Source organism: Bacillus rossius, chromosome 18, assembly GCF_032445375.1.
Source record: "Bacillus rossius redtenbacheri isolate Brsri chromosome 18, Brsri_v3, whole genome shotgun sequence".
Lineage (NCBI taxonomy): Eukaryota > Metazoa > Arthropoda > Insecta > Phasmatodea > Bacillidae > Bacillus > Bacillus rossius.
Genome location: NC_086345.1, coordinates 10,446,043 through 10,468,487, shown reverse-complemented (window position 1 = coordinate 10,468,487; position 22,445 = coordinate 10,446,043). Strand labels below are relative to the sequence as shown.

The window sequence follows — 22,445 nt, the reverse complement described above, 5'->3', positions numbered from 1 at the left end:
TATTAGAATATGCAAGCAGTTGGGTAGTACGTTGTGCAGATTATTATTAAGATATTGAAGATTTAATTCCAAAAACATTAAATATATGAGTTTTAAATGCACTTTCTAACTTGTTTGTATCAAAACAATACAACCGCCGGGCCACTGAGATGGCATGACTTCTCGGCCCAGCTCGCGTTCTACAACTGCTGACAAAACAACACCCATTACAAAGCTTACAGATAATTTCATTTAGCTGGGGACTTCCCTGAAATGCTTATTTCCTTCTTACTACAACACTTACTCATGCACTACTTTTCAGTGATACCCCTGGTTCTCTTACACATCTCTGTCTCTTTCTAGCCTAAAACACAATCTGGTATTCTCCAGTCAGATATCCTTTACATGGTCCAGGCGAACGTATGTCTCTTACACTGGTTGCGGTAAATTATTGTCTAATCATTTCGAGGTTTGACATAGTCTACGACACGTTTAAATTCCTTCTCTCAAAGCAATACTCGCTGTTTTAAGAGGACTATAACACACTTAACATAATATTATTATTATAAAAAGCACATTCAAATGCAATAAAATACTGAGTATCACACTTAAATAAATATTAACCTAACCAACAAAGTAAAACTAGTAAAACTATAGTCAAATGGCTTTTCTAAATAAAATTATTAAATACTGCAATTACTTACTAAAATATTTATAAGGACACAATATTATTGTTAAAAATTAGCCACTATGACCTTGCAGCAGATCTGCAGTACTGAGAAAACCCTATATTTATCCCTGTAACAAATCCTCATAAAAGCTGGGAAGGGCAGGGTCTTGTGACTTACAAGACAAGTTAGCTGCATGCAACACACCAACTGACATGTTTATAAAGGGTTTACCAGTTTAATAGCAATCAATGATGAAATAAATTCCTCACTGGCATAAATTTAATAATGTTTTACGTAAACTATCATCATGTAAATATTACTGGGGTACAGAGTAACAAATTCCACTAAGCAAATGGGTTTCGCGAAGGATAACGATAGGAATTAGCCAGACATTACTGTATGACTGTGTGGCTGACGTAGAGAAATGACACAAACTCACTGTTTGTGTGTCTATGACATACCTGGTATAATTTTCTATTATAAAACTGAATTTATTCTTTTTTTCACTTTCTTAGGGATGGAAATTCATAATTATATATAGACCATGTCACTTTCCAGCCCATAAACTATCTATATGCTAACAATCATTTAGGTCCATTGCTCCATTGCTCCGTGATAGAAGAACAAGCAGACAAACACACTTTCGCTTTTATAATATTAGTAGGGATTATCACCCCAATGGAATACCTAACAGACTAACTTACATTTCCATTCAGTGTGTTGTTTTAATCAGGGTATAGGTTATGCCACATTACATGTTGGGTTGCATGTGACCCTTCTGCATTAATAAAATAAGTGATTAATTGTTGGGATGTACATCTCATTGTTAAACTAGTGGAAATGTGTGCTATTCCTGTATTAAAAGTGAATTGTATTTTACTTGTGAAAGTACCGTCAAGTGGGGTTACTTTGACCAATTTGGTTAAAAAAATTAAAATAATTCGTAAGCATATTGATAGAAAGTAAAACCAAACATAGCACATTTGGGGCTGGTACTTAAGCTAACTGTGCAAATGTGTACATCTTAATTATCTTTCATTAATTTGGAACAGGATTTTTTTTTCTAAGTGGTCAATGTTATCCCTTGTGTGGGGTAACTTTGACCACGTGTTAAAACCTTAAGGTTGAGGCATCCTGAGTCATAGTAACCCCACAGGGATGAATGATTGACCCTTTAAATGATAAAATGTAGCTTTAATATTGTTATGTACTATATTTTACATGCTGTTTTACTTCAAACTAAGAATGCCAAACATAAAATATTCAAATATTATAATTATAGGTGTCATGCAACTTTAATAATAACATATTTAAAAACTAGGAACCAATATTTCACATAAAATATTTGTAAAACATTTAACACTTGAACAGAAATGTTTTCAAAGTTGTTCACATCAGTAACACACACTTAGTTTATATCAAATCCTCTGAGATCATCCTGTGAAAAATGCAAACCACGTTTCAGCTGATCGGGTTTGTTCAGCACACTGACAACTTGATCCCTTGAAATCACACTCTCATCAAGAATTTCAGGCCACACAAATTTACTAGTATTCCATTGTCGTTTCAGGAATTTCACTTGCAATTCGGAGTTGTGAATTACTGTAACTTCCCCAAAAAAAATCTTTTTGTTTTGTGCATAGTTGGTATCCACACGACCACAAAATCACCAGGGTTGATATTTTGTGATTTGGTTGCCTGTTCGCTGTTTGTAGCCTGTTCTGTGGATGGTTCCAATGAATTGTTGACATCACTGTCATTGCTGGAAACAGATCCACATGGATCATCAACCAATTCCTCTTTGGCAAAAGAACCACTGTCCTCTCTGGAAAATGATCCACACGGATTATTACCAATGTCTTCTTCTCCGACACTCTTCCCAAGTACCTATTACATTTACCTTGGTGCGTTTTCTTCTGGGTTGTGAAGTACCATCATTACCATGCCTCATGTTTTGTAGCATTTCAACCACCACTTCAGAAACCCTAGGCATAATTTCTTCCAAATCTGTACTTCCTCCCTGGGGCAATTTCTCCAAAACTTCATCAGGGTTAAAAGGACTTATCCCACATTTATAAATCCAGATATAAGGTTTTGACTACAGCCATCTTCACCAGGACACTTCACTTTGTCATACAAAACCTTTAACAATGATGGGAAACTGTCTTTTGACAGAGTTTGAGTTTTCTTTTTCAGCCCATCTTTCCAGTTATCAAGAATTTGGCACCAGTATTTTTTTAAAAGGGCCATAAAGGCTTACCTACCTTTTGCTCATGTTTTGCGTGCAGTCGGTTGATGAATGTACCTTTTGCAATTTTGAAGTGTTTTGCAGCTTGTGTTATGGACATTCTTCCTGCTTTTACTTCGGCCATTGCAATTTTGAGGACATCTTTAGAAATACTATTGTATCTCCTATTCAGTGGTTCTCCAATATACTTTCTTGCCATGATCTTCCTGTGAACAGATTTACAAAACAATGTAGTAGCTGATAGTGTACCTACCATATTAAAAAAAAATAAGTATATTTTTTGACACTGGGGTTACTTTGACCGGTCAAAGTAACCCCATTTCACATAAAAATATGCCATGTTTTAATGAATTATGATTACTGCATACAAAACATCCATGAGCATGTAAATATTTATTAGAATCCATTCAGGATAAATAATTTGTACTTACCAAATCGTAAAACACTGAGAAACTGTGAAGATTTTCTTTCACCATGCAGATTTTATCTGGCTTCTAATTAGCATCAAAAATAACAGCTGAATATCATAGATAACATAAACATGAAATATTATGTAAAGCTTTTTTAGTCCATAGAGAACATTTAAAATAGGTCACACAATGGAAAGTACGCCATGTTTGATATGATAATATTCATACAATTGCCACCAGAGGTGCTACAATATTTTATTACTTTTTGGTCAAAGTAACCCCAGTGGTCAAAGTAACCCCACTTGACGGTACTTTTTGTACAAACAAGGAGTGTACATTTCCTAGCTTAGAATTTTTGGAATCATTATAATACCTGCTTTTGTAACTTTAGGCTTAAACTTTATTTGTTTCTTGGTTTCCTCTTGTAAATAAATGTCAACAAATAAAAAATTACTTGGAATAATTATTATGACATAACCGTCTGAATAATGGATTAGGACTTGAAAGATTGAGTTAAAAATAAACGACCACTACACTCCAACCTGAGCCTAGTTCAAAATAAATTTATTTCTTGCAGCACCCAGGGTATAAGTACACTTCTACAGGTATTATTGTTACTGAAATGTCTTTTTTAATAACAGTAGAGAGAACAGTAGTAAGATAACATGGCACAGAATAGAATAGAATTTTTTTTGTGTATTTAATTCAAAAATATGGCTGTGAATGTTATATTCAATATTTTATTCTTACATAAATTTAAAATAAGTGCTTGTATGTTTTTATTACAGGTTATGTAATTTGTATTTGTAAAAATATCTAATGCAAATAGTTGATGCTGAAATATTTTTTGGCTACTTATTTAGGGTGCCATGTGCTAGGATTGTTACCATACCTACTTGAACTGAAAATTGAAAACTCCTGACAAGCACACACTACCTGTTAATCTAGCAGTTTACCACTCAAAATGTATAAAGTATTTCATATGAAATACAGAATGTAAACCTCTCTGGCCAAATGCACAGCAGAAAGTAATATGTTCTTTTCCTGGCCTTGTGACATGTAAATGTCATTCTTCTGAGGCAACCTCTGCTATTTGTGATGCCTTATATTTCTTCCAGGCAGCGAATGAAGACTTCATGGTGAAGCAGGAGCCCAGTGAGATAGTTTTCCCTCTAATCAAGGAGGAGTCGGTGAATGAACTGGTGAGTAGACTTGGGTGAACAGGACTGTGAACTACAGATGGTTTCAAACCCGGTCCACTCTCTTGAAGTGTTGGAGTGTCTGTGCCGTACACCTGGTGATGTGTCGTTCCCGGTCCTCAGTCCTCGGTCGTGTTTATGTTCTCAGCAATTCAACAAGAACCAAGAACCGAGAATTAATTTGGGAACCATGAAATTTTACAGCGAATCCTTTCCCAGTTAAAATACAGTACTGTACTGGAAATGTGAACCCAACCATTTAAAAATAAATTATAAAGCCTTTGTGGAAGTGGTAAAGCATGGTGTGTATCTGATGCAAGCACAGGCAAGGCACACCTTCTAGCTTTATGATTTGCTGCTAGTTGAAACACTGTCTCCAACTGTTTGAGACGGGGCAGTAATGGTTAGTAAATCTTCCTTCACCCGCGTGCGCTAGCTCACCTCGCCCAAGTGGAGAGATAGTGCGAGCAGGAACCAGAACAATATCAAAAAATGGTGATATATTAGGACAGACACGATACTGTACAGCATTGGTTCCCAATTTTCGTTTCGGCCAGGGAACCCTATGATTGATTTTTTTTTGGTGGAACCCCAACTCCTTCAAAGGAAGTTATTTGATTTGACTGAAAGCCTAACGCTAGGATACGAGGAGGGAGGCCATAGCATGGCAAGGATTGAGGAATGGTATTTGCTGACATAAGAACATAATTATTTAACATGGCGTTTTATTAGGCCACAAAAAAAATTGATTAATAAACACGTGAAACAGCAGAACCAATTAGGTTAACAAGAATAACCAGAATCAATTAAATTGATAATAAATACAGCAAATTTTCAAGTGAACGAGCCATTATCAAGGCTACAAAATATAGAGAACAAGTTACGAGTTACGAGTTACGCTGGCGAAACAGTACGCGGTCCCATTACGGACCATCATAAGGGGGCGTCACAAGGTAGACGCGATGAAAACAGCAAAATTACAACAAAGTCGTTATGTAGGGAAAACCTACTACATAATGCACGTTACATGCGTTACAAGCTAAAGTTACATTCTGAAATAAATAAATAACGTAGAGTTTTACATACGTCGACGTCTCAGGGGAGAACAATTACAGAGAAAAGTGAAAGTGAAGTTAAATTATTCAAGTAAATCCAAATATAATTTTCTAGGTGGCGACCGAAAGGGAATTTAAACAAAACAGACAAGAATTTACATAAGCTTACATTAAGGCAAGGGCCACCGCCTCACTCGCAAAACAGAACAACACTTACATGTTCCCCCCCGAGGTCGCTCTCGCACGTCGTACAAATGAAGCCTAACTGACTACATGCTGAATTACAAAGACGATGCAGCTACTCGAGCTACCGAAAGGGACTAGCCAACAAAATTACCAAGACAAGACAAGACCGAATTATACATTGACAGCCGTTTTTATAGAGTAGGTGCGGCACAACGCGCTTGCGCCAACCGGAGGAGGGGAGGCGAGGAGCAAGCAAGCACACACTAGGAGGGGGAAGGAAGGAAGGGACGAAGTGCCAACGCCCGCGCTGACGCGCGGTTTTCAAACGTTGCGGCATGACAATGATTGTGTTTACTTTATATGACATTCATTATGACTCACGGAACCCCTGTGACTCTGCCACGGAACACTTTGTGTGAACCGCTGCTGTACAGCATAAGTATTACAAACTACACTGCATATCCACTAATAATTGTTTTATTCTTTATTTAGGCTCTAAATGACAAATTCTGCTGTTACATGCAGTAAATATTTTGCATCAATCTAATTTATAATGAAAATGTATTTTAATTTGATTTTCTATTGCCTTAACCTTGTTTTTAATGTAGGAATTTAATGTATGACCAGTTTTTCACATAATGGTGAAGTGGGGTGCTGATTAGACATATTGGGCAGCAAACTACTGTATCTAACTACTGTATCTTTGGTGTGCCTGGAAATGTCTTGCTATGATACAAGTCGTGCTGTTCGTGGTATAACTATGACTTCTTCCCCTGATAGCTACACTTCACCTGCTTGAGGGTGTGTGAAAGGTGCTAAAGTTGCGGGTGGACTTTTGCAGTGTAGCGTTTGGACATTAGTGATGCATTAAAACTGGCAGGGTTCAAGAAAACCATGTGATACTTATATTGATTAGGCATAAAAACAAAATACAAATTTAAATTGAAAAACATGGCAACGATTAATTTTGGTATATGATGATGCAGTTAGTTGGCGATGAGAGAAGTAATGGCCCACCGTGTGGTTGGCTGATGGACCAGGCTGAGGCTGAGGCTCCAGGGCGTGACGTCGCAGTGTGGGAACGAGACTTGAACTACCCCTTCACAGTGCATCCACACAGACCTGGTCTGCTCTCTGCTTTAAGGCATGCTTAGATGTTGAAATAGATATATGTGGCTGTTCAGCTTTCCACATGCCATTCTCCTTGTAGGTACTCATCATGTGGTTACACTTGGACATGTGGTTATGATAACAGATTTATTAATGGATACATGGCCTTAAAATCGTATTCCTTCACAAATAATTAAAAGTTATTTGCAAATCTCTTTCAGTTACATTCCTTACCATTCAGTTAGTTGCACAAGTCTGCAAGCATTGAGGATTATAAATATCCGGAAGGTGATATTATAACAATCTATTAAGCAGTCTACCTCCCAATGCCAGCCCTTAGGATTATATGTATAATTTTAAATAAATAAAGTTCTGAGCTATGCATCCGTGCTGCTAGAGTGAAGTCCTCAGGTTGTGGGGTGTGGTTTGTGGTTTCCCCAGGCGATGATCTCAGAGGACTGGGCGGAACACTGCGCTGGACCATTCACGTGCCGAGTGATGTCTTGTTGTTTCAGCCGGCAGATGGAGACGTCTGTGTGAAGCAGGAGCCGAGCGAGCTGGGTTTCCCGCCAATCAAGGAGGAGTTGGATGAACCAGTGAGTAGACTGCTTTGTGCAGATGTAATATGAACGACACATGGTCTCAAGCGTTTTATACCCTTTAAAATTAATGATATGAACCTTGTATTTTATACAAACCTTATATGATGAGGCTGGCCAGTCAGTTGTCACACCAGCCTGCTTAGAAGAGATTGATGCAGGTAGCTCCTGCTTGTCTTCTACAGACACCAGTAATCCGATTACTGCTGCACCTCTTTCTATCCCCCCCCTTCCCTTCGTAATGTCGGCATGATTCCAGAGACCCTTCTGCTTGAAGTGGCATAACTGGAATGCCATTGTTCTTGGACATTCCAGTGTAAGTCGGGTGTTCTGATGACACGACACTTTGAGGGGCTACGAGACCCTAGCAGGGAGGGGCTGAGAGGTGTGTGAACAATGGGGCCAGCCTGCGAGGCAGGGAAGTGAAGAGGGTAAGTAACCCCTGGGCGAGGGATGGTGGACGGCTAGCGACGATCAGTGCACCTGGGTGTTGTATGAGGCGCTGTGTTGAGACAGAGATGCGCTGTGAGATACGAGCAGTGGAGAGAGCCACTGTCGAGCCAAGCTGCGAGGGGCTTAGTTTATTTGTGAACAGACATTTAAATTGTTGTAATTGAATATAGTGTAAATATTAGTCAGAACTTAATAGGGCTATCCTTCATGTACCTGTTTTTCATACTTGTTACATTTGTAGTCAGAAGTGTAATATGCCTAATTGATATATTTTGGATTTATTTTTTCTTTTATTGCATTAAAATAAATTTAAAAAATTAAAAAAATATTTTTAGCTTTTTAAGAGTAAAATAGTGTTTAGAGCTGTAGTTAGTTTTGTGTGTAATAAAGTGAATGTTAGAAACCATCGTTTGCTTTCAGTAAAAATTTCTTAGGTTAAAATTTAGTGTAGTGACTAATGGACTGATGCTGCATGTGGACAGGTAAGGTGGCTGCCGACAAACTTAAAAATGTAACTGCTTTCTGAGCCAATATAAAAATAAAATTGAGAATTGTCTGAAGGAGTTGAATAATAAAATGTAAAATGGAGAATGGCCAAGATGAAATGAAAATGAACTAAGGAACAGTTAAGAAGAGGTGAAGAATGTATAACGGTTCGTTATATACAAAATAAAACAGTTCAACGCCGATTGCAAATTTTGATGTTTTTTATTATTTTTATTTTTCTAAACAGAATGCCCCGACGAATCCAAACACTTACAATAGTTCATTCACTCGTTCCACACATATATCTGCCCGTCGAAAAACTGCTGGTAGCTCGCATGACGAGAAATTACCGAAAATTAATAGCGTAGATGAAGTCCTTCAGTAATGTTTTACTGCAAGTACACGAAGATGGTGCGACCTCGAAGAGGACCGCACCCAGCGAAACGAATTCCGCCCCGAGCCAACTGCCGACGAAGGTGGCCGCAATTTCTAATTCATTGTCCGAAAGAAAATAAAACGAATTAGGTTGATTTAAAAAATAGGCCTGGCTCCGACCACCAACGTGAAATTATCTACTAGTACATTAAATTATCATTCAGTGAGAAGCCACCGAACGCGACCTACTGTGGCAGCGATCGACAGACGACTGGTGAAGTCTGGCCACTCTCTTCTCCACGCAGGGAGGAGAAGTCACATGACCTCACCGACCAATCACACGCACGCTTCATTCACTCTACAGATATTAGCCAATCACAGAACAAGTTACAACACATGAAAAAATCTTGTACACACAGAAATCTGGGCTTCCCCTGATCAGTCTTTTTTCAATTTCACATCGAAATCGGGGACTTCCATTCTCGTTCTCTCTCCCACACCGTGAGAGAGCAGTTATCACTCAGTTCCCATGCAGGGGGGGAATTACCGTCTTTATCTCGGTTGGCGGGGAAGCACTGTTCCTTTCTCACTTACACTTACATGCCGCTCATGCCTCTCTTTCTATCCATCACACCAGCCCACACACAGTCCCGTGATTTATAATTATATTACAACACGTTAATAAAAATTAAGAATAATAATTATAATACGAATTACTATACAAAATTAAACTTATTGAGAAAAACCTGAATAAGTAGGCCTAAACACGTAAAAATCTAGAACAGCGACTTCTTTGTGAAAAATTACATAAAAAATAGTACTGATAGAAAATGTCTGTTAAAATACAAGGTACATTCTTAAAACACATAGCAAGTGAAAATAACATATATTAAAAGCCATAACGTCTGATTATACTGTCTCATAATATACACACCACTCTAAAAACATTGACTTATTTATATTTACCTATACAAAAAGAAGTTTAAAAGAAAATTATTTAATTAGGAGGGCAGGGTTCTGCAACATTACATTACCCCCCCAACTTTTCAATTAAATTAACACTACATTTAATTGAAAAGTTATAAAAGTGAAAAACTAATCTGTACAAAATAAATACAAAACATCCTGAGAAATAAATGCTTCCAGTAGTTAAAACACTTGTTTATAAAGAAATTACAAAATGTTGTAACTTAAAAACTGTAATAACATCAATTCTTTGTTAAAAAGCCAAAAATTTGAAAACATCTCTTTTACTACAAAGTGTCAACAACTCTTAACAAATGGTTATCTCCCTCTCATCAGTGCATAATACAAATAACTTTGAAACTGGTCTCTCTACAAGCTTCAAGCAGACACCCCCTGGTCAACGAAGAATCTTCAATAACAACAAAAAAACTCTGAACAACTTACTTTTACAACTGTGGAAACCTCAACACCAGCTGCAATAAACTCCATAACTACCTCAACGACGACAAATAAACACAAAAACTTCAACATCTTCAAAAACTTACACCTCGGCAGAAACCTCAACGACGACAACAAATCTTCAACTCCAGGAATTACGTCTCCATGACCACCTTAACGACGATAAAAACAAAAACTTCAACGACGATGACAAATAACCTCCAAACAAAGTATCTCCTTTAAAATCCCTTAAAAAACCACTGTTACTCTGATTCTCTGCTGCTTCTGACAAACTCCTCAAATCCCATGAAATAACCACTTTAACCCAAAAATTCACCAATATCTCCACTCTTCATATCTGCACTAACAAAAACTTGACAACACTATTACTTCAAAACTGTTGACACAAAATTTTCCTAATTCCATCAAAAAAAAAAAAACAAATTCTAAAATTCTAAATATCTTCACAATACCTCTATCATAACTTCAACCACTGGACAACATTTATTTCCAAATTAGGACTAGTCTGCTCAACATTGATAACCCAATGAACTATTAACTTCTGAACAGATGCATCACTTCCTAACACAGAAACTAACATAGTAAACTTTCCACCACAAATATAATTCCAAAAAACATTAAATTAAAACTTTAAACTTTTTTATAACTCACTACCTTATCACTCATCATATTCAAACTTTCTTATTAAAAATGTTACACCTCATAACATTTGCATCAAATACCCACAAACTTAATTCTTTATCCATACTGCATTTTCATTTGTTTACATTATTCACTTACATTTTCTATTCTCATTAATCAAAAAATAAAAAATACACCAAAACATCATTATCATCCCACACAAAAAAAAATACACAAAGTTCTTCCAACCTCCTCTATCCTCATTCCTAGCTCCTGAGCTAGCCGAAAGGTAAGGGGCGCTCAATTACAACCCTTTTAGCTGCTAGTCAGCTCGGCCAACCTATTACACATAAAAAATACACAAAGTTTTACCAACTTCCTTCCAACTCCCTTCTTCCTAACTCCCGAGCTAGCCGAAAGGTAAGGGGCGCCCAACTATAACCCTTTTAGCTGCTAGTCAGCTCGGCTAACCTATTGACGAAATTTAAAACAAAAAATTATACAAAGCTATACACAAATATACACTGCACTTGTCATTACACATCAAATTTTTAAGCTTTACATACTTTACTTAAATTTCCACAAAACAACAAGTTGACAATTCTACAGTTATGGCATGACAAACACTTCATTAAGCTACAGACGTATGCTTCTATTCTTCAAAAACAAATTACATGAACCAATGCCCTTCCTTAGGTTTCAAACAATATCTCCCTTTTCAGCAACAACAGCACATAAAATTAACCTTGATGAGGGGTGGGAGCGACCAAGGAGAAGGGACTCACCCTTGCAAAAAAAAAACATCGGACTCCATGCCGGAAACATATTTAAAATTAACCTCCTGGCCCCCCAGCTGCCTCACACACCACCTTACACCAAAAAAAACATCTGCTGCTTATTTAGGACAGTACCAAAATTCACCTAACCTCTGGCCATCATGAACACACAAATGCTTCTGTAGCTTCAAAACTCGACGACTGTTATTCATTAATGTTTAGTATTAATTTCATACCTTTAATATAGGATGTTGTCACCCTGTCATTCAATCCAAAACAAACATTTATCATCACAAATGTGTGTCACTTTAATTTAAAATATTTAAACATTTCAAAATTATATCATTTCCCAAAAACATAACTCATAATAAATTTCAGTTAACATCTTCCCATGACACAACATTAAACAAACCAAACATTCATTACCCAAGTGCAATGCAATTCTCACAATGTAAAGCATTTCTTTACATAATATTTAGTAAATGTATATTCAAAAAGAATCTATACCATTATTATTATTACAACAGAAAATATTCACATTAACTTTGATGTACAGTAGAACTTGGATAATTCGAACCTCAAGGGACCAGTCAAAAACTTCGAATTATCCAAAAATTCGAATTAAGGAAGTTCGTAATATAAATAGGGCCAAAACAATAAAAAATCATATTTTCTATTAAAACTCTTTATTGGTTGACATTTTTTGAATAAATACATCGATTAATGCCTAAACGATACATACGTATTAAAATGACCTTAAAACTATTGAACTGAAACATAAAAACAACCTATTGTTTTTGAAAAAAAGATGATATTTTGGCCTGTTTTCTCGAATTAAGGCTCTCGGCCATTACAAAAGATTCTAACTTATTCAAAGAGATGAAGTATGAATCACTTACATTAATTCGGCTCTCAAAAAAACGTCTAAGTTCTTTTATGTGATTCATGGCGTCAGCTGCACTCGGCACCGGTTCTTCTTCTACTCCAGCGATCTCTTCTTCCGAACCTTCCCCGTCATCGTCTTGCTTCTCACTGCCGAGCACCTCTGCGATGATTTCGGTGTCAGCGACGTCACCGCACACCGCAACATCTTCATCGACATTGAGAAAGTCTTCGTACGAGATGGTCGGGTCGGCTCCCACATTCTCCCAGCCGTCGACTGCTGCTGTAATGGCTTCCGCTTCAGTGGCTTCCACAGTTTCGTCCTCGGTTTTAACAAAACCTGCCTTTTTAAAACAGTTTTTGATTGTTTCTGGCTTCACTCTGTCCCACGCTTGCTTACACATTCTGGAAGCTTGCAGAATATCGAGCTTTATTTTCAGGGCGTTTCCATCTCCGGACAGTATGTTATCTACCAGCAAGGTTCTGTAGAAATGTTTCAAATTTTTTATAATCCCTTGGTCCATTGGCTGGACAACAGATGTCATATTGGCTGGGAAAAAACCACTTTAACACATTTCAACACTGGTATGGTGTTATGCGCAGTACAGTTGTCGATGAAGAGGACCACCTGACGCTTTTCTTTAATAAACTTCTTGTCCAACTTTATTAGCCACTTTGAAAACAGGTCGCCTGTCATCCAAGCGTTTGAGCTGTTAACGTAATCCACCGGTTTCGACTTGACATTCTTAAAACAACGGGGATTAGCCGATTTTCCAATCATCAACAAGGGCAGCTTTTCTGAGCCGTCCATGTTTGCTCCGACTAAAAGCGTCACTCTTTCTTTGCTTAGTTTTCCACCATGACATTTTTCGCTTTTAAATGCCAATGTTTTGTCCGGTGTGCATTTAAAAAAAAGGCCAGTATCATCAACATTGAAAATATTGTTTGGGTCTCTATCTTGGATCATCTCTTCTAAATCTCGCTTCCACTGGCCGGCTTCTTGCTGGTTCACTGCCCCACTTTCGCCACAGACTGCTTTGAACGTAATTTTATTACGTTCTTTGAAACCATCCAGCCATCCAGTGCTAGCTTTGAAATTTTGTTTGCCCAATTCTTTAGCGAATTGCTCGGCCTTTACCCTTATTAGGGGACCACTCAACGGAATTTTTTTGTCTCTGGCTTGCTTGAACCACTTAAGAACACAATTGTCGACGTCTGGGTTATCTGGTTCTCGTAGTCGTTTTCGGTCTTTATCAAATTCCTCTGCACTGCTGAGAATTTTATCTGTATTCTTCAAGAAAGTGGATAGAGTGTTGGGTGGAATCCCAAAGTCCTTCGCGATTTCCAATTTCTTTTTCACGCCTTTGTCCACTTCCCTAATCGCCGCTACTTTTTCAGTTAGAGTCAAAGTTTTATAAGCACGGGATTTTGTAGACGAGGTCGACGCCATGGTTGCTACTCTCACAGTTCACTCACTAAACGTCACTGTACGTAAAAACTACACGTAATCACACATCAAAAGACAATTTTAAATAAGCTACAGTACATTGTATGTTACAAAACAGACGATGCACAGTTGTACAGTAAGGAGTGGAGAGGGGTGAGTGTGGGGAGGGGTGACCTTGGAGACATTACTGCTGCGTGTTGTTGCTACGCGCAGGCGGTCGGCACTCGGCACAAGTGTGCGGGAGGGGAAGGGTGAGTCATCACACTACAAGCTACCGCGCATTTGGTCAAACGCTTAACTTTTGCCGAGTATTGTTTGTAAAACGTATTTCCCGATAAATTTACAATTTTTTGAGCCGTAGTTTATAATTTATTCACTAAATTAGACGCACCAAAAATTCGAATTATCCAAAATAAAATTCGAATTATCCACGATTTTTAGCATTGTTTAGATACAAAATGCTAGGGACCAAGAGGAAAATTCGAATTAAAGAAGATTTCGAATTAAAGAAGTTCGAATTATCCAGGTTCCACTGTATTTATCTTTCTTCTCTCTAAGAATCTGGTAAAAATTTGCTGTCATAAATCTTATTTGTGTATTTCTATATTATACTATAACTATTCTTCAAAAAATACAAAAACTCTACAAAATACAAAACATAATTAAAAAGTATACAATTAAAAAAAAAATACCAAAAAATTCTGAAAAACTTACAAAAAAAATTGGCAAAAATTGCAAAAAAAAAAAAAAAAAAATTTAAAAAACATCAAACACAACAAAACTAGTTTTGACTCTACCTCTCCATCTCGGCAGTGGGTCAAACAAGTCTACACACACTGTTTCCAGAGGTTACATCACCCCTGTCCATTTACTATTACTTTCTTTTGCCTTTGAACAGAACAAAAAACTGTTTACTATCTCGGCGATAGTTCTGTACACATGCTTCCACACCCAAAACCTCTGACCATGTTGCACAGTTTTTCTCACATGAATCAAGGCGAAAATTTTAGTTTGTAACCTATTCGGTACACACAACCAACATCTTGGTACATCACTGCTTACATTTTGAAAAAATCTCCCTTTTTATCATTTCTCCACAATCTGAAAAACTCAATTCACTGAATACTTCCTCATCAAATTCATCCTTAAGTTTATCTGAGAACATTTTCATTTCAATTTCTACTGTTCTCATCTGTTTACACAAAAACCTGTTCACATGTCCATTAACTCTACATTTACTAATTTTTTCAACCAAATTGTCCAAACATTCGCTGTTTCCCTCATCTAGGAATTTTTCACATTCATTCTCAATGTTTACCTGCTCATGTACATTATGTACAACAACTTCAACATTTTCTTTCGACACTATTATTTCCCTATCACATTTTCCTACATTTGCTTCATTTGCACATTTATCTACTTTGTTCGTACACGTGGCTACCTGTTCATTAATTTTAAAGTCATCAAATTTGTTCTCCACTCTGCCGAATTCCTGTCGCAACTGTGTGCCTATTTCGCTCCTTAACTTAGCAATCTCTTGTGAATTTCCTTCTATTTTGTGAGTTGCCTGATCCATTTTGTTTTTGATTTCATTTTGTCCCTGAATAAGTTCCCGATATCCCCGTTCAATTTTCTGGTTCATTGACAAAAGTAACTGCAAGATTTGGTCTGACCCCCCCATAACCTCAACTGGGCTACTAATCGTCATAATGAAATATAGAAATTACAAAATTTTAACACAAATATTATTTGAATGCTCAAAACAAAAAACAAAAAATGCAAACAATTAATTTAGTTCCATTTTCCGACTTGCTATTTTCGGCGATTACTCCCGCGATGTCCCGCGAAGTGACGATCTCGATGTCTGGCAATGAGGTCCTGAAGTCCCTCGTTGAGACAGGCCTGAAGTCCCATGGTGCCTTGGGTCGCTCTGTCCCTCGATGTACTGCTTTCCGCCGGCTCTGGAACTCTTCACTCGCTGCATCAGCCCGTTGTCTCTCGCCGCAGAGAAAAACTGCATTCACCGCTCAGCTGCGCCGAAAGTTCTGGGAGATCATCTTTGTTTACCGCCGAAAAAGTCCGTCTTGCTCTCAGGGTCGTGTCCAAATTCAAGCCCGTCGAAAAACTGCTGGTAGCTCGCATGACGAGAAATTACCGAAAATTAATAGCGTAGATGAAGTCCTTCAGTAATGTTTTACTGCAAGTACATAAAGATGGTGCGACCTCGAAGAGGACCGCACCCAGCGAAACGAATTCCGCCCCGAGCCAACTGCCGACGAAGGTGGCCGCAATTTCTAATTCATTGTCCGAAAGAAAATAAAACGAATTAGGTTGATTTAAAAAATAGGCCTGGCTCCGACCACCAACGTGAAATTATCTACTAGTACATTAAATTATCATTCAATGAGAAGCCACCGAACGCGACCTACTGTGGCAGCGATCGACAGACGACTGGTGAAGTCTGGCCACTCTCTTCTCCACGCAGGGAGGAGAAGTCACATGACCTCACCGACCAATCACACGCACGCTTCATTCACTCTACAGATATTAGCCAATCACAGAACAAGTTACAACACATGAAAAAATCTTGTACACACAGAAATCTGGGCTTCCCCTGATCAGTCTCTTTTCAATTTCACATCGAAATCGGGGACTTCCATTCTCGTTCTCTCTCCCACACCGTGAGAGAGCAGTTATCACTCAGTTCCCATACAGGGGGGGAATTACCGTCTTTATCTCGGTTGGCGGGGAAGTACTGTTCCTTTCTCACTCCCACTTACAGGCCTCTCATGCCTCTCTTTCTAACCATCACACCAGCCCAGACACAGTCCCGTGATTTATAATTATATTACAACACGTTAATAAAAATTAAGAATAATAATTATAATACGAATTACTATACAAAATTAAACTTATTGAGAAAAACCTGAATAAGTAGGCCTAAACACGTAAAAATCTAGAACAGCGACTTCTTTGTGAAAAATTACATAAAAAATAGTACTGATAGAAAATGTCTGTTAAAATACAAGGTACATTCTTAAAACACATAGCAAGTGAAAATAACATATATTAAAAGCCATAACGTCTGATTATACTGTCTCATAATATACACACCACTCTAAAAACATTGACTTATTTATATTTACCTATACAAAAAGAAGTTTAAAAGAAAATTATTTAATTAGGAGGGCAGGGTTCTGCAACATTACAAATGTTATGAAGACAGAGATCTAGGACATGAAATAAACTGTGAAGTGATGAAGAAATGCCAGGAAGAAGTGAAAAATGCTCAAGAAGTTATGCAAAATGAGCTGGTTCCGGTGCAAGAAGATATGTGGACTGAACTAATGGTTCAAGGTGGCCACAGACTGGGAAAAAGTCAGAGAATGTAAAACAATTTAGGAAAAACCTGGAAAAGTCAGGGTTATTTTATGATTCAGGAATTTTTTTAGATAAGTTTTTTTTCTACATAGGAATGGTTTCTTCGATGGAAATTCCTTATAACGACGTCAGTTAGCTTTAGCATTGTCAAAATTGTGTCTGTATATTACATTATTTACCTTAATAATTTGTGCACTTTTTTTCTCAAAATGTGTGTTTTAGGGCGCGGTTACACGGGAGTCTGAACTACTTCAGGTGAACATGTTCAGCTGTTGAGTGCGGTTACACACAGTCTGAACATGTTTCGTTCGAGGCCATTTCTCATTTAACTTAAACAGGTTGGCAAAGTAGTTCAGATCGACATATCTTCTACAGTAGCCTCTGATTGGCTGGTTAGAATATAAACAGTCTTTTGCAGAAATTCTAGATGGAAAGTGTTTCTGGCACAAGTTCGAGTAATATTTTACCGAATGCATTAAAAAAACCAACAGATAATTATACATATTTTTTAATTTATCCTGACCTTAATTTTCTTAAAACTGAGATAGGTACTCTCGCTCAAAAAATAATAAAAAATAAGTTAAAAAATTTACTGTGCATGTTTGAATTCCCGATTTGTAAAAAAATATTGAGCAATATGTAAACACATTTCATTTCTGCTGATAATGCTGTATAAACAAGTGAGAAAATCCCGCGTTTTCTGGATGCAATTAAAAAATAGAGATCAACAACACAGTCATTCGTTGACAGTAGACAATCGGTTTTAGAGCTAAACACACTTTTCAGCAACTACCGTGTAACCGCACACTTTCGCGTTTGTAAACGTGTTTACTTAAACATGTTCACCTGAAGTAGTTCAGGGTCCCGTGTAACCGCGCCCTAAAAAGCACTGTGCGTGTCTTATTCAAAACTTGACAACGCTCCACAGCACGAGTTCCGTCAATCTCCAAGGTTGGCAAACCTGCTGTTGCTTTATGGAAATGGATATCCTGCATCTTATGTGAAAGTGCATGTTTTATGTGCAAAGCATTGAAATGATTTACTGAATGTTATCTATGGTAGCTGAAAAATCCTAAAAAATTTTAATTTTGCTGAAGTATATAGGTATTTTGTTTATAAGGTATCATTTATTTAGGTGTTTGTGGCCGAAATGTTAATGGTGCTTCACTGCAGTATGTAAACAAAACTGCTTTGGTCGATACGGTAATCATTTTTCATTCATTACCATTTTTCCATTGCTTCAAGGTATACATATCATTCACAGTATCACAGTTCATCCATAGATGAAGTATTTCCTGCCTGATACCTGTGGAGACATGTATTTACAATTTACACTAAGATTTTTAAAGGAATTATTGAAACTATAATTCCAAAACTTTGTAATGACAATGATGCAAGGCAGGAGAAATCAGTAATTGCAGGTAGGAATGACAGGCTTGTACATCCTCCCCTGAAGCAGAGTTGCGTGGAGTGAAGGCTAGTGTAAAAGCCAGAACACCTCCAAGATGGCTGGTTTTTTTTAAGCCCCAAACAAGGGCGCTCTCCACTGCCTTCGTCGAACAGCAAAATCTCCTCCTTCTTGAACTCTGGCATGTTCTATTCTTTTCTTGCGACTGTGAATATACAGCAGCCAAAAGACTGCATTGAGATGCAGGCACTAGGGCGAGATAGGTCTGTTTCAGACATGACAAAGAGAGACTAACTGTTTTGTAATTGTTAACCACAATTCAAATATAAACCACACCATATCAAATAATCAACATAATACACAAACAATCACGGGTGATGAGAGATGGACTGGGCATCATTACCTAGTTAGCATTTATTACTAAACTATAGTAAACTCTCAATTATTATCTGTATTAATTTGGATCTACTGATGTGTTGATAATTGAAATCCTGAAAAGAATAAAATACCTGGAAAATTAGTTTTCATGGTAAGAGCTGCACTGAAATTTGGGCGACACTATATAATTGTCTTCAGTAGAATTCTGGGAACAAGTGAAGTCTTTGTGTACTGAGTCTCAGCTTTTTGGCATAAACAATACAGCACTGAGTTGCCATGTGGTTGTCCTCCGTCTGGTGGAGAGACGGCAGTCAACTACTCCTCTCTCTCTCTTCCTCTCTTTCTCCTTTTCTCTCATTCTCTTTCTTTTTCTTTCTCTTTCCCCCCTCTTTCTCGTTCCACCAATCACTTTCAAGTTCCTTGTCCTTTCATAAAACTAGCATGCAGAGAAACTTGTGCCACGCTGGAGTACCGTATTTACTCGCATATAGGTCGCGGCATTTTTACCAGATTTGATGGGGGAAAAATGAAGTGCGACCTATATGTGAAAAAAAATTTTTTTTAATTTTTGAGGAATTTTTTTTGCAATACAGTAGAATCCCGCCGATGCGACCCCACTCTGATGCGTCCATTCCGTTTATACGACCGTTTTTTGAGAAACCGTGAAAAATTTGAGCAGAGAAAGTAGAAAATTTGAGTAAAATCGGCTGAAAAACAAGTCTGTTACACTTTGTTTGGCGCTATGTGTTCACGTTTATCTTGGCGAGAGCTGGGGGCAGTGACTAGCCGAGCTCGGCGCGTCCACTATCGCACGAATAGCCGTCTCAGCTGTCATGTTATCTTACCCGCCTGCACCAAAAGTCGCTGTGGTAGCTTCTGCGAGAGCGTAAGAAACTCATCCGGCCAGGCTGGCGGTAGCGGCGGCTTGACGTCATACGTGACATGACGCTTACCTCTCCCATCCCCTACTAATTCTTCAAGGCTCATCCCTCCCAGAATCACAAACCATGTAAAAACACCCTCCCCCCTTTTCCAACTAACATTTCAACACATTCTCTCCCTTATTTCAACCTTCTGCGTGAGAAACTGTCAGCATCCTCCTTCTCCCCTCCCACACCGCGTGCGGCAAAAGCCAGGTTGTATAGTCCATTCTCGGTCAAATAAATATTTTTATGGGCTTATACGACTGTCCTTCGCCATTAATAATACTTTATAAGTTTAAGTTATTATGATACAATTTGTTTATTAGTTACACAGCAGTTTCTGCTGAAAAATCATTAATACCTCGAATTTTATTGAATAGAAAAAATTAGCAGTGCCGTAAATATATTTATTTTACTGCATAGTTACTTTTCCATCTGCATTCGAACATGTTTTTTTTTCTCTTTTTTTTTTTACGCTGTGAAGGGTCGTGGAAAATATAATTGCTTGAGCTGTCAAAATAAACATCGCTGACGGCAAGGGCGGGAGCGCATCCTGTCGGTCTGTCGCTGTGATTATCTACTCCAAAAACATGTCACAGCATTTCAGGATAGCATTGTTCTTATATCTTTCGTTTATAGCCAAATGTTTTCTACCTGATCCACACAAGTTCCTTCGCCACGTTTTGAACGAAAATAACAACCAGCCGGCTAGCATAGCCGAACTCGCGTGACGTTATTTCACTTAGTGTGAGTATTTATCGGAACCCATAACGAAAACCGCTGTAGATATAAAAAATCATAACAGGCATTTTTTATTCGTGATTAAATTTACTACAACTTTTATTCTGTGCATTTTTTCAATACAAAGCACTGTTTTCGAGTTATAGTTTACAATTAAGACATTTTAAGAAGTCAAGAATCTAACTTGACTTCATTTTTCGATATTCGGTTATTACGAGTACTTGTTACAACAATTTATCACGCCATTATCAGCTCTCGTAGTAGCGGACGTTAACTCTTTCGTGCACGGCGCGCCGGCCGTTCGCATCATTAAATTACCGGTGCGACCTATATGGGGGGGAATCTTAAATACCAAATTCAAGACCTCAAATTATAGGTGCGACCTATATGCGATGGCGACATATATGCGAGAAAATACGGTATATTTATTTTACTGCATAGTTACTTTTCCATCTGCATTCGAACATGTTTTTTTTCTCTTTTTTTTTACGCTGTGAAGGGTCGTGGAAAATATAATTGCTTGAGCTGTCAAAATAAACATCGCTGACGGCAAGGGCGGGAGCGCATCCTGTCGGTCTGTCGCTGTGATTATCTACTCCAAAAACATGTCACAGCATTTCAGGATAGCATTGTTCTTATATCTTTCGTTTAGAGCCAAATGTTTTCTACCTGATCCACACAAGTTCCTTCGCCACGTTTTGAACGAAAATAACAACCAGCCGGCTAGCATAGCTGAACTCGCATGACGCGAATTCACTTAGCGCCAAAAAAAATGGTAAACGAAGGGCGATGTTGCACCTGGATGGCAAACAAGTAGAAAAAGGGAAGGGGAGAAGCAATGGTTTCCCCAGTCACTATCTTATCTGTGTCAGGAACTTCCTCACACATCAGACCAATCGCACGTTTAAAACGCAAACCGCTGTAGATATAAAAAATCATAACAGGCCTTTTTTTATTCGAAATTAAATTTACTACTACTTTTATTCTGTGCATTTTTCAATACAAAATACTGTTTTCGAGTTATAGTCTACAATTAAGACTTTTTAAGAAGTCAGGAATCTAACTTGACTTCAATTTTCTATATTCGGTTATTACGAGTACTTGTTACAACAATTTATCACACTGTAGGGAAAATACGTGTGTATGCCTTCAAATAGATTTATGCAGAAATACTTCCTACTTTAAATTAGGCTCCACTTCTATGGAGACAAACATACATATAACACGTTGGGCTGTGTTAAGCTGTGTAGAAAATTCTGATATTACTTGTGTGGCTCTCCGCTGGTAAGTTCTGATATCAAGTAGGCCATAGTTAGGTGTTAATTAAAATGGGTACTAACATACATAAATATACACTGGGATAGATGAAACTATAAATAACATAACACAACACTCAAATAAAATATATAATTATTTATTGCAAATGAAAAATGGATTCGAAGTTTACCCTTATTAATTATATTTATTTAATTACTAATTATATTCAAAAACCTAACTAGTACTTGACATCATATAACTCAAATAAATTCCAATTACCAGGAGTTATGGTGCGCACATTTAAGTTTTTACAAAAGTCTTTATTTGGGTTCGTCGAAACTACACAGTTTTAATTTATGTTTTTAGGGATCTTAAATCAATTTACCTCGGCTAGTAAGGTTCGAAATGTCGTCGGTAGAGCTCAGAGCCTCTCAA

At 37.6% G+C, this 22,445-nt stretch overlaps 1 protein-coding gene across 9 annotated transcripts in view; it reads left to right on the top strand.

Annotated features, from left to right (window-relative positions):
* The window catches only part of LOC134541305 (gastrula zinc finger protein XlCGF57.1-like), a 531,604-nt gene that overhangs the window by 75,219 nt on the left and 433,940 nt on the right, over positions 1–22,445 (top strand). For 8 of the 9 annotated variants that reach the window (XM_063384637.1, XM_063384639.1, XM_063384635.1 and 5 more), the window contains 2 exons: positions 4,427–4,510; positions 7,374–7,454. In XM_063384637.1, the coding sequence (XP_063240707.1) occupies positions 4,445–4,510; positions 7,374–7,454 (147 nt within the window). In that variant the 5' untranslated portion in view covers positions 4,427–4,444. The remainder of the gene's footprint in view (positions 1–4,426; positions 4,511–7,373; positions 7,455–22,445) is intronic. The other variant, XM_063384636.1, reaches the window with a different exon arrangement.